Source organism: Phaenicophaeus curvirostris, chromosome 1 (assembly GCF_032191515.1).
Source record: "Phaenicophaeus curvirostris isolate KB17595 chromosome 1, BPBGC_Pcur_1.0, whole genome shotgun sequence".
NCBI classification, from domain to species: Eukaryota; Metazoa; Chordata; class Aves; order Cuculiformes; family Cuculidae; genus Phaenicophaeus; species Phaenicophaeus curvirostris.
In genome coordinates this window covers 24,399,917-24,413,214 of record NC_091392.1, presented here as the reverse complement: position 1 = coordinate 24,413,214, position 13,298 = coordinate 24,399,917, and the positions used below count along the sequence as shown (strand labels likewise).

The following is a 13,298-nucleotide window of genomic DNA, read 5'->3' as shown; positions in this document are numbered from 1 at the left end:
GGTTGTTTTTACAAAATGAGCTGTTATAAAGAACAGAAAACAGTTGCAATTCCTCCAGAAAGCCTTGTCATACAACCTGCTGGCAGCTGAATGACTGCCTTGTCCAATGACCACAAATAGTGAATTTTGCCTTCTAAGAGCATCCCTGTGGTCCCGAGTAATAACTGTGTCATGTAAACTATACTCAGCCCCACCACTACAGGCATAGTCCCACAAAATCACTGTGATTCACTGGTCTGAACAGAAACCCCTGATGTGTGCAGGGGGTGATGCCTTTTCCAACACAACTGCTTTTCTCAACACCAAGCGATCTGTGAAAAACATTAAGGAGCAGCTCCATAGTTGCTTGTTGCAACAAGAAAGATTTGGTTCATTACACTTCATGCTGCAGTGAAGAAAAAACACTGCACCCTTCTCCTCCAAGGTAATCCTGCAAAACTGAGGGAAGGAGGAAATAAAAGGGATTAAGTAGTTTTCACCACTGAAAGTATCTCTTAAATGTTCCCCTCTTGCTAAGCAGCCTCTCTCCTACGTATGTCCTAAAGCTCTACAGGAAAAGAACAGGCTCACGCAGCTCAGTCAGTCAATTTTAAGGTTCTTTGAACAAGCCCTAGAAAAAAAACCAGAGATGCCTCATAGCCTGAGCACAGTGAAAGAAAAAAAGTTTGAAAGCATCACTATTTACAGCTGATACCTATTTCAGCAGGTGTGGTTAGACACTCAAAATAGAAGGATTCTTTCCCAGAACACTTATCAGTAGTCCTTACTAGGAAATGGAAAACTTCCATCATTCCTGGCCTGCGGATCTTTTCCCTAATGAAACTAGCACCAACTGAATGCAGACTGGCTCAGGATTTGGGTAGCCAAGCCCAAGCGAGGTTACTGTGACTGCAGATGTTCACTGGTCTGGGAAATTGGTTCTGTATCAAAGCGGCCCTACGCCAAACAGTCCCTTTGCTCTTAAAATAACCCGACTACAGCTAGTGGCAGTGCTTCATTACCACCTGTGAAGCCTAAAACAAAATTACCTGGGCTGTCAGTATCTCCAATTCTAGCTACGGACTTCTCCAACGAATTTGCCGTATTTTTTTTCCTTCATGAGCTCTAAGCTGGACAGAAATAATTATGCTGCAAACCCTCAGTGGTCACCTAGGGAGTACTCCCATGGAAAGACTCAGGATAGCTGAGGCATAGCTAAGGAAGCTTCCACAGACACTAGTTGGGTAAAACTCTAGGCATCAGGATTTCCTAGACAACGGGCAGGATTTCTTCTTACCCTTTTTTACATTCCTTATGGTGAATTTCCCTGCATTCAGCTGTAAACCACATTCAGCTGGAATGTGGATTCATGTGTACATGTCAACCATGTGCAATCCACAATTAAAAGATTCCTCAGTTTATGGTTTGACATTATTTTTTTTTTTAATAGGACAAAACCCCAATAATAGCTCAATCTACTCTGTAGCACTCCGAAGTCAGCCAGGAGGCAGCCCAGGTCTGTTCTCCAACACCTGCTCTTTTTCTACGTAGGAACCCTCAGCTGCAGCAACGCTGCCCAGGCCGAGTGGTGGAAAGGATGGAAGTCTGCAGTAACGCTGGGCAACAAGGCTTCCCAAACAGTGCATGAAAAAGAATTTCAGATAAAACCACTCCAAGCAAAATTTTGGGCAAGTCTGATCCTTTAGCCTTTTTCTTAATGCTCAAAGTAAGTATTAGTATCTCTGTAGGAGAGGTACAAAAGCAGAAAGGTAATCTTGCTTGCAATACTACCCACAAAATAATTACACCCACATGTAGACTGCTAAAAGCCAAACAACAGCCCACACAACTGGAGAGCTTAATTTCATGAGCCCTTAAGAAGCTTTCTCAGAAGCAATAAAAAATGAGAATGAAATTTACAATGCAGTTTCTCCATGACAGAATAAGTGGAATGGGTAAAGACACATCAAATTAACTCTCACTACCAGGAGGAGCCTCCCAACTCCCACCCAAAGCATTCACACTCTAAGACTTGAAAATAAAAAGTCACTACTGAATTTAAGAGAAAAGTAATTTTATTGTCTACCAAATCATACCTTGCTTTTTTCTTTTACAAATTCAAAAACAAATGAAAGATTTTTTTAAAATGTAATATTATGTAAAAACCCATTTGCCACAAACTACTGTAATCAGTGGAACAAATACATAATTCAGGAGCAAGGCCAACTGTAAAAATAATCCTAAGAAATAAACATTGTTCATAAAAATACAGTAAAATGCACTTTCCCCACCTCAATAAATACATTTTAACTCTGTTTCTAGTTGGCATTTTAAGCCACTAGAGAGCTCTTAATGAAGAAGCCAAAGTATAATTTCTCCTTACATACTTTTACAATTATTGCAATAGCATCCAGAACTGTAAGCATTTTCCTTGTAGTCTTTTGTTTCTACCTTCATAGGAATCATAGACAGGAGAAAAGATTTATTTATAAAAATGTGCTACTCCCATGCTGATTCCCAGTTTGGAAAGAATGTTTAAGGTTTTCTCTTTTCTTTTTACTATGAAGTAGTCCATAGAACAAACTGTTTCAAAGAAGAATTACTCAGAAAACTGAAGTCTATTGTCCAGAGTCATAGTTTTGTTTTTAATTCCTGTTTAATATATTTAAAATTTAAAATTAAACAGTTGTTAGATAAAAATAGAAGTTTTAGAATGTCTTTAACAACAGCTAAGATAAAGGTTTTGTTAGAAAAAAGATCTTGCTCTTTTTACAAATCTTGCAAATTTTTAAATCCAAGTATTGACTTGAATTGTAGTTCTGCTTTCCATGCACACACAAAACCACACAAATTATATATACACAGATCCCTGATTAAGACATTTTCCAAATGGCTTATTAAAAAGGTAAAAGTCAATTTCATATGAAGTCACATTTTGTTTGTTGATAGCACAGTTGTTTCTTCAGAAGATGAGCATTTCTCTTCCTTTCCTGTGATGCTTCCTAAGAGGTTCTGTCTATCTGCCTGTGAATTAATCAGTATTTTACATATCCCACAGCTTGTGACAATAAGTTAAATATTGCTGTGCCCAGTGAATGAGTGCCTTTTGAAAAACAAACAAGCAAAAGCAACTCTGTTTCATGGCTGAGGCCACGGCCAAAAGGCTGTCTGGCTTATCCTTCTTTCTAAGTTGGCCTCCTCCATTCATTAGCCGTCTTCTGATGCAGATGAAGACCGGTGTATTTGGCATACTTGATGAAACAGAAAAAAACCCCAACAAAAAAACAATTAAAACCCTTTGTGACCTCTCAGATTTATTGCATCACCTATAGCTCTTCCATTTCAAAGTGTGTATTAAAGCTGTTTGCCATGGATGAGTGTTCAAAGATCCTTGTTAGGCTTGGTTTCAGTAGCTCTACGGAATGACACGACAGCTGCTGTGAGGCATCAGTCTTCAGGGTCATGATCTGATCCGCCCCAGGATCCCTTCTGTCATAGTACAGAGCCCACAATAAAGTAACAGTGAGGATCATCGCCAGGATCTGTGTTACTCCAATAGAGATTCCTAGAAATCTCAGCACTTGCAATTGCTTCGTCCCCCTCAGAAAAGTGTACATTTTTTTACCGCATCCCTATGAAACAAAACCAGAAGAAAAAACTTAAGTCAATGTTATTTGGCTTGCAGTTGCCAAGATTTAGCTTATACTGCCTAGCGCTGGCTTTTCTAGTTCCTCAAAACTTCTCTCTTACCTCCTCTAAACAACACTTTGAAAATTATTTTGCCTAGTTTTTAATTGCTTCCATAATGCCATTTTAAGTTTTCTCATACACTTGAGAGTTTACTGCATGTAACAAGCTCCAAGGTATATGGGCTACACTTCAATTCAGAAATCACTAAAAGCTGATATGAGTTCCCATCAACTATCACCGATTTATAAAGAAACTCGGCTGTTTTTGTAAAGGTCAGAAGTCATTAAGTACTATTAGTTATCTTGTTTCTCTCCTTAAATTGCAGAACTTTGAGGTTGTCAATTATTTTAAACTCTTCAGACTTTTTCCTACAAATAATACCACAATCTGAAGTTAAAACAATATTCTAGGAAAGATCTACAGAGTTACATAACCTTAACAGTGTTTCTTCCCCTTTTCATTTTCAGTGTTTTATCAGGACTTATCATGTGCCAGCTTATTAGTACCACAGAAGGTCCCTAGGGAGAAGAAAAATCATTACATTCCAGACACTGAGTAAGGAACATGGAACAGAATAACATTTACTAGAGGACTTCTGACAAATTTACAAAACAGTGGTTACAGATTTTACTTAGTACTTACTAGTAATAATACAACATATGTGTGGCATTACTCCTGTGTTTTATTCTTGAGCTAGAAGCATTTCCTCATTGCAAAAAGCCTATTCTTTTATGTTAGTTACACACTGCCTACCTTCCCTATCTGTAAACTACATTTTAAAATAAATTGGGTTAATTTCTGATCTGAATGCAGAACCATCTCTGTCAGTGATCATGCTGGTAGTACACAAAGAGCCAGTTTTATCTTATCTTGTGTTGGGCTACTTAAAGGAAAAAAAGAAAAATGACAGGGAAATTTACCAGTTCAGAAATGAACTGGTTTGGCATAGTGGTTTCCACACTTTTCCCCATCCTGGGCCATCTCTGGCCCCCAGTCAGACTTGGGTTACCTACAGCTCTAAAGCAACGCAAGTCCCCAGACACATCCCACTAAATGTTACCTCAGTAGAGGCTGTGCAGACATTTAAGACTGAAAGTCAGCCCACTACACTACTGCCTTGTTTTGTGTCATTAACCATAGTGAAGGCAGCTGTAACAACCCACTCTGCATCAGGTTCTCCACAAAACTAGGCAGGCAGCTAGACCCTGCTCCAAAGAGCTGACCATCCACATGCAGTACTAGGAGGATGGTCACATACACAACCCTTCCCTGCCATTGGGAAGTGTAAATCCAAACCAATAAAAGAATAATAACTAACATTTTTTACAAAGGAAAAGTATGATGAACAAGAACTATGTTAAAACATCACAAGTCGATGCTTCCTAGAAAAGGAAATTTAGAAAGAGTAGTTGCTCTTTTGACTCCTCATCCTCTTTCCAATCCATCAGTGCATGTTCCAAAGTTGCTTAATTAAATGACTAACTACTGTAAAAGGCTTGAGGAAAGCTCTAAAGCCCTCATAAGGCAGCAATGATACCCCAGTTCTGGAAACTACTGGACAACAGAGTAAAACACAAGCTATGGTGCTTGCTGCTCAGGAAAGGTGATGCTCAGTCTCAGAAAGGATAAAAAGTTCAAGAGTAGCTCCTGAGGTACTCTAGGCCATGCTTACTGCCTACTCTAAACTTTACAGGGCTTCACAGAACAGAAACCAAAGGAACACAGCCACTAAGCGAAAATTCAGAGTAATAATCCAGATGGAATAACACTACAGCTACTGAGGGTGTTGGTTGACATCTGGTTGAATATGAGTCAGCAGTGTGCCCAAGTGGCCAAGAAGGCCCATGGCATCTTGACCTGTATCAGAAACAGCGTGGCCAGGGAAGTACAAGAAGGGAAGTGATTCTGCCCATGTGCTTGGCATCAGTAAGGCCGCACTTTGAATACTGTGTTCAGTTTCGGGCCCCTCACTACAAGAAGGACAATGAGCTGATGGAGCGTGTCCAGAGAAGGGCAACAAAGCTGATAAAGGGGCTGGAGAACAAGCCTTACGAGAAGCAGATGAGGGAACTAGAGTTATACAGCCTAGAGAAATGGAGTCTTATGACTGCCTATAACTCCCTGAAAGGAGGTTGTAGCAAGGTGGGTGTTGGTCTCTTCTCCCAAGTGACATGCAACAGGATGAGAGGAAATGGTCTCAAGTTGCACCAGGGAAGGTTCAGACTCAACATTAGGAAAAAATTCTTCACCAAAAGGCTTATCGGGCACTGGAACAGGCTACTCAGGGAGGTGTTAGTCACCATCTCTGGGGGTATTTAAAAGACTTCTAGACGTAGTGCTCAGGGATATAGTTTAGCAGTGGACAGCTACAGTTGGACTTAATGATCTCAAAGGTCTTTTCCAACCAAGTGAAAAATTCATTCTATAAAAGGTATTGGTCCCAGCAGAAGACACCAGGAACCCATCAAAAAGGGCACTATGTTCAAAATGTCATTTTTGCATTTATATCCTCACTACATACTTCTTATAGCTTTTCTATGAAAAGAACACAATTGATCAAAGTGATAGAATCTAAAGACGGGACATGAAAACTAACAGTTTTCAATCACACTGAAATTCCCCAAAACCAACAATTTCAAATGCTATAGTCCTGAATGTGTTTGATGAGTCTTGCCTCACACACAAAATTCACAATGCAGTCAACAGATTTTTCATTTAGGATCTAAATGAAATTAATGTACTATATGATAACTGTACCAGAGTAAACTAAAGGATTTCAATGTCTTTGCTCCGTTCATCATTTGACTGTGTCATTCTCTAAACATTAACATAAAACAAAGAGTAAGTGTGGATTTTATAAAACTTGAAGGAAAAAAACCAAACCAAAAAACCCCAAACACTGTAGCAAAAGCAACATAATTGAACTTGATAAGAAATAAAAACTGTCACAGTGGTGTCTTTTTTTTAATCTAACTCGAAGACACTGTTGTAATCATACTACTTTCCAAATTTGGTTTTAATTACAGAGAAACTGGCTGCATTTCAATACTTCCGATAACTTGAAGGGATGAAGGTACATGCTGGTCATAATTTAAAAATGCTCAACCACAGCAGTATTCAAATTCTGTTCATTTGTTGCCTAGAGGAAACATCCATTAACAGAGAGCAATATCATTAATGCCTACATCTCCTGCAGTACAGACACATAACTGAGACAAATTATGCCTGATCTAGATAGACTGCCTCCCTCCGTTTAATGATGTGCTTACAGTTCTGCTCTACTACACGTTCAAAACCAGTTTCAAAATTGAGAAATATCCAGCCACTCCTGTTATCCTCACATTCACACATTTTCTTTCTGCTTATGTGACACATTCATAGTTGGTAGCTTGCAATTCAAGAGCATATAAATATACTTTCCACAGCAAAAGTAAGTTTGTCACTAAACAGCAAGCTCTTCTTGACAACTCAAAAACAGTATAAAACTTTGAAACAATCAAAGTCCTACAGAGCTATGGATTAAAGGCCTAATTCATATTTATTACAAAGGCCATTTTATATTTTCAGTGTTAAAATGGAAAGCATATACTCCTCATTTATTGCAACATTGTAGAATAAGAACCAGATCTTAAATAAGGCACATCTCAGAGCAGAAAAGATAAACCATCATTATACTGAACAAATCTGTTGCATACTCAAATTTTGAGTACACTGAATGTATAAGCATACTTATGGTTAAAAAAGAAAAAATACTGAACATGTAATTTTGATTTTATTAAAGATATCACCTTCTACCAATCATTTTATCTAGGCAACAGTTCCCACTCACATGATGGGCAAAGCTCCCCTTGTCCTCAGATTACAATGAACCTCCAGGACCACATGGTCATCTGACACCTCCCTCACAACCACGCTCACCCTAAAGTGAGTCTGATCCATGAAAGGCACCAAAGGTGAAGCTCATCAGAACAGAAGCAGTCCAAGAAGACTAAAGCATACAAAAAGCAGCTTGCAAAATCCAGGAGGGGAAACGTGATTCCTGCCAAAAATACTCTCAAGAAGAACTATAAGTCAGTCACCTTTCTTTCTACAAAAAATATATTGTGAAGAATTCCAATTTAGACAACAGAAAGCTCCTAGGTCTCAGCAGAAACTCACAGCGCAGCTACAAGAAAACAATTTTATCAATCCTAGCTGAACCAAAATTCAGTTTTCTGCAGTACTAAACAGAATTTTTCTGAAGAACCAGAACGGGCTTGAGAAGCATTTACATAAGCCAATTTTAGGCTAGCAAGGCTAATCTCCTCAGACTCCCTCTCAAACCACCATACTACGCAAGTTTGTTTTGAATCACTTTCTAAAAAGCTTTTCTCCTTCAATTCTCCAAAGCAGGAGTTAGACAGATTAGCCTTGCAAGCTGGGTTTGCATGATATTGATAAACATATCAACAAGTATACTGTACGAGTCTGTGAGACAACCCACAGGCAAGCACCATGGAAAAAAAGAATGTTTTGCCAACCAAATATTGTACAAAGCTCAAAGAGCAATGGAGTGGTTTTGTGGCTGGCAAAACAGAACACAGCCACATTTGGAACAGATTCTGCAACAGCAAACCAAAAAGACATTTTTTTCTAAGAGCTGAATGCATCCAAAACGCTCTGTTGTATGGCTGAGAAAGAACCATAAAAGTGCCTTTCAAGGTTCTTTTAGCAAAAAAAGCCAGGCAGTCTTTCTTTTTATCAAGTAGGTCTTAACATTGCCCTTATGTTCAACATCATTATCATCTTTGGATATTTATTTTCTCCAAGTAGAACCAAAAGTACCTGGATATACAAAGTACATGGAGAACAATTCTCCTGGAATGTTCTCGTGAGTATGAAATGTTAGCAGAAAAGATGAGATGAGAAAACCTTACAACTTCAACAAGACACTTCAGTGACTAATACTGCCTCTCAGAAATTTTTGAGCTTCCTGTTCCGAAGTTCAAAAATTAGTTTTCTATTAAATGACACCACTTCCACCCTCTTGCCTTTTCACATAAGCAGGAAGGATGCTGAGTGCACATGAATGCTCTTCTGCTTCCATACATTTACACTCCTCGCGGGCTCTCTATGGCGGAGTGGGACTCCACGGTATCAATACTGGCAATAGTACTAAAAAGTAACCATTAATGCAGAGAGACACAGTTTGTTTTATTTCAACAATGTGTAAGATCGGCAGGCCTGGATAAAAGCCCAAATGCCTTTCCCATTCAGAGACTGACACTTCAAAAGCGTAACCAGTGCTGCAAGCCCTGCTATAAGGTGAGAGAAGCTCTGCAAGTAGCTGGTGGTTAAAACAAAAACCATTGCTACCACTGTCTTTTAAGTTCCCTAGAACAGCGTGGCCTTCTGAAGCACTTGCATTTCGGGAGGTCTACTTTCTCCCTCACTTCAGCATTAACAAATAATAAACATAAATAACTACAATAAACACTTTCCATAACCACAATTACTCTACAAACTTTTCTGCTGCACTGCAAATTATGAGTTTGGAAAATGATTGTATTGGGAAGAATTTATGAACCCTTATGAAATCTTAATTCTTACCTCCTGATAAAGGTCACTGAGATCCTCGTGATGTGCCTGCTTAGAGCATCCTGGGAACTCTCTGACACAACAGGAGTCAGGTGGCCAGTCCATCTCTGTCATTTCCAGCCAGTCTGTGAAGTATACCACCCCACAACATTTAAACTGCAAAGGAAGGGTTAGCCAAGATCAGCAATAATGATGCTACTTCATCATAAAACTAGGTCATCAAACAGCTAAATATATTCCTGTTAAAATATTCAGAAGTATTTTTGTAGGATTAAGAACATCTACAAGAGCTTCCGCATTTCTTCTTCTGCTGTACTTTGACATAAAAGCAGTATGAAAAATGTAATGTAGTGACCAATAAACACCTCAGAGACAGTCCATGATATTGTTCTGTCCTTTAATTCCCAACTGCTCCCTTCAAACAACACTTCACGGAAATTTTCTATGCTGTAAATCCTCTATCCTTACTACAAGTAATACATGGTAGTTTCATGTCTAAAGAGTGACTAATGAACACATATACCCGTGGCTGGAGGAAGTAATAGGGAGAGATGATTAAGGTCTTACTAGTGAGGACTATTCCTGCAAAGCTACAACTACAGACACATCTGTTAAAAAACAGATGAGAAAAAGCACAGATTTTTCTGAATGAAGAAAAGAATTTTAAAAAAAGATGAAAAAAAGGTATAGAAATCACTAATGTTGAAAGAAAAAAAGAAAAGTAGAAGGGGTATCACACTAAAACAAACACTGCAATAGAATCAACCATGAAAGCAGGAAGTCTGGCTGCAAAGCAGATGAGCTGTAATTGGCTATAAAAAGTACCAGGACTAACAACCTGTCTCCTCCTCTGCAAAGCACAGAGATTTAAAGCCAAACAACCAGCCTACCACATTCCTAGATGCTTTCATATAAAAAAGAGCTGAAGCAGCTACATTAGATTTTCTCTGGCATCGGACAGGGACTTGATCTAACTGAAAAAAGCCTTGCTGCATGAATAAGATGCTGATTTTTTTCTGTGTGGATGTTCTCCAGTACCAGCCTGAGTGTTTGCAATTTGTCACTAGGTTCCTTCTACCCCTGGGCTTGTAAACATTTGTCCCCCTCATCCACTTCAGAGTCCTGTACACCACATCAGTCCTCAGTCAAAATCAAGCAGATCAGTGACCAGATACCACACTGGCACAAACTGTGCCTTGACTTCACCAGTCCTCTTACAAATCTCACTTCTTCCTTATTAACCACAGCTTTAATATCTCAATTTTTACCACTCTGCTAGTCAGTCAAAACCCTGCAAACACAGGACTTTCTAAGGAAAGCACTGGAATTGAAATTACAACCTCATTAAACATCTTTTCTTTCCCTCCTCCAGTTCTTCTTTATTCACTTCAATTGACCCTTCCCATCTTCCTTGGCATAGTCACAACTATGACATTAGACTAGTAAGGAAGCTGGGGAAAGAATACATTTCTCCTCTTTCTCAGGTGTTAAAAGATACAGAAAAAAAAACCACAAAGCTGATCAGGGCTGAATTTTTGGGAACAAAATTGTAACTCCAAATTTTTTCTTTAGGACAAAAAAATTGTAATGCTGACTGAAGAAGGGCTCCAAGTCTAGTGCTCATTCAGCCATAAAGCACGTACCAGGCTCACACATCCATTGCCTGAGTTATGAGTAGACAGAATAAAAATAAGAGTCCATCAGTTATCTAGGAGCTGTAAAATAGCTCTCACAGTTGACTTCAAACTTTCCCCAAATCATTCCTCTGGTCAGAGATGGAATCTAGGAAACTAACGCCTAAAAGGAAGTTTTTCTCCCCTAAAAGTTAAGATATAGTTGAAGTTTTATTACTAATACCCATACTAAAACCAGCCATTATGATGACACTACAGCAGCCAGGAGGATAAGAGGCAGCTATTAGTTTAATTAACCTACATATTTAAACTAAGATACAGTACCAGCACTATTCAAGGAAAGACAGACCATTTGATTTTGTTATCTCTCACACTACCTGCATATGAAGAGCTATTCTGTTTCACAGAGCTCTTGCATAGCCCTCATGTAGTCCTTGCACTTTCTTTCAGGTTACATACAGACTAACCAAGTGCTGCCAGGAAATGTTTGAATAAACAGGAAAACTGTGCAACAATGATAGATTTCAACATATCCACACAGCCAGCACAATGACAGGCATTTAAAGAGTTCTCTTCCTGCACGTGAGTTATATTTTGAGTTAATGGGTTTTACCTTGGGCAATTTCATGGTTTTGTAACATAATAGTTCATTCTTTAAAAACAGTTCTGAATTTTAGTAGGCCAGAGGGCAAAGTCGTGAATGCACAAGGCAGCTTTTTAGCCTGCTTCCCCCACCCACCCTGGTCAAAGGAAATAAAAATCCTGATCACTTTCTCTAACCTCAGCCAGAAAGACAGTGCTGGCACCCTTCTGGAAACTTCCCTTCCCACTCAATTCCAGCTAGGCACATTATCTTAGACACGACAGCTCCCTGAAAGGAAACATAACAGAGCCTACAGGAAGGGGAGCACATTTAATATTAAAATAGCATACAGAAGTGTTTGTCTTACTTTACCTGCAGATTTGAATTTTACACACATCACATTCTTATATGTTATAAGAATCCTAAAAGGTGTTGGTTCCTAACCTTACCGACAAAGGAGAAAACTGTGTTAACAAATCTAACTGAATTTAGCAAATCTTTTTTTGTGTTTTAGTGTCTTTAGGGCTCAAGAGTTGAATATCAAGTGATGTAACAGAAGACATCATCACTACCCAGGTTTCCACATGAAATGAACTTACATGGACTTATTAATTTAAAAACAAACCTTTTCCTTTAGCAGATAAATACCATACACAACAGCTCATGAATTAACTGTCTTCTTACCTCCCTCTGGAAGAAATTCCAAGCATGGGTCAGCCACTGGTACCTAGGTAGGCCATAATTGGTCATCCTGGCTTTCAGAGTGATCATATCGGACCACTGCACTGGAACCTGGAGCAAAGAAAGAAAAGTTATTCATACAACAGAAAGCTGATAAATCGATGAGTTTGTTTGTGGCTCCAAACCCAGAACTTCCATCTATTCTGAGATCTTTTCAGAGCAAAGACCAAAAGGATTTTGTATTCAAATAAAACAGAAAAACAAGTGCTTAGTTTTTACAATACTGAAACTTTAAAAGCCTCTATCAAAAAAAACAGGGGAAAGCTATTTGTATCCTTTGCTTACAAATAAATGTGCACTGGAAAAGGACCTATATTTAGGAGAAATTCAGAGATACTTTCATACAACTTGATTACATCATACTAGATTTTTTTTTTCTAGCAGGCATAGAACTCTAAGCAAACCCCATCCAAGTCATCAGGGATGGCATTTGTCCCAGTTTAAGTATGTCTCTGGTGTCTTCTTAGTCAGTAGAAAGAAACAGGCAGCCATACAGAACAACTCATCTAACCTCAAGATAAATAATTTATTATAGAACAGATCTATCATTCCCTGAAAGTCTCAAATCCATTTCACTGTCTAAGGTGACAAACATGGATTTAAATGTCTAACTCCTAAATACATAAAATTCATTGAGATGAATTCTACCTGGAGAGTCTTTTTGGTTTTGCCCGGAGATCCTCACAGAGGTATCCTGAATGTATTCTATTTTGGTACCTTGCTTAAGAATGGTAACAAGAAAGCTTAGACAATGAGGCTCTGGGAACTTTTTCTTCACACACGCTCGTTGCCTTGTAGATCTTCTCTTCTGAAAGAAGGATCCTTAAATGAATTTTACTTTCAAATTGACTACTCAGAAGCGCTCTCTTTAACAGAGCACAACGCTCAATTAGTAACTTATTAGAAACTACAGCAGCACATGCTATGGCACTTGCCACGCGATGCACTTAAAAGTCATGATAAGAAACTAATCTCTGTTCAGTAGCACAAATTTCAGTGTGCCAGACTAAAAGGAGAAGTTGAAGACTTTGCAGTTGCCCTTCTAGGCACACATAGCATTCATGCTTTACGCTGAGTTTTTCCTTACTCCCATC

General features: G+C 38.8%; 1 protein-coding gene across 4 annotated transcripts in view; it reads right to left on the bottom strand.

Annotated features, from left to right (window-relative positions):
• Window positions 1-2,062: 2,062 nt before the first annotated feature.
• Window positions 2,063-13,298, bottom strand: part of TSPAN12 (tetraspanin 12) — a 42,705-nt gene continuing 31,469 nt past the window's right edge. For all 4 annotated transcript variants that reach the window (XM_069850532.1, XM_069850557.1, XM_069850540.1 and 1 more), the window contains 3 exons: window positions 12,148-12,255; window positions 9,259-9,402; window positions 2,063-3,611 (listed from right to left, as the gene is read on the bottom strand). In XM_069850532.1, the coding sequence (XP_069706633.1) occupies window positions 3,306-3,611; window positions 9,259-9,402; window positions 12,148-12,255 (558 nt within the window). In that variant the 3' untranslated portion in view covers window positions 2,063-3,305. The remainder of the gene's footprint in view (window positions 3,612-9,258; window positions 9,403-12,147; window positions 12,256-13,298) is intronic.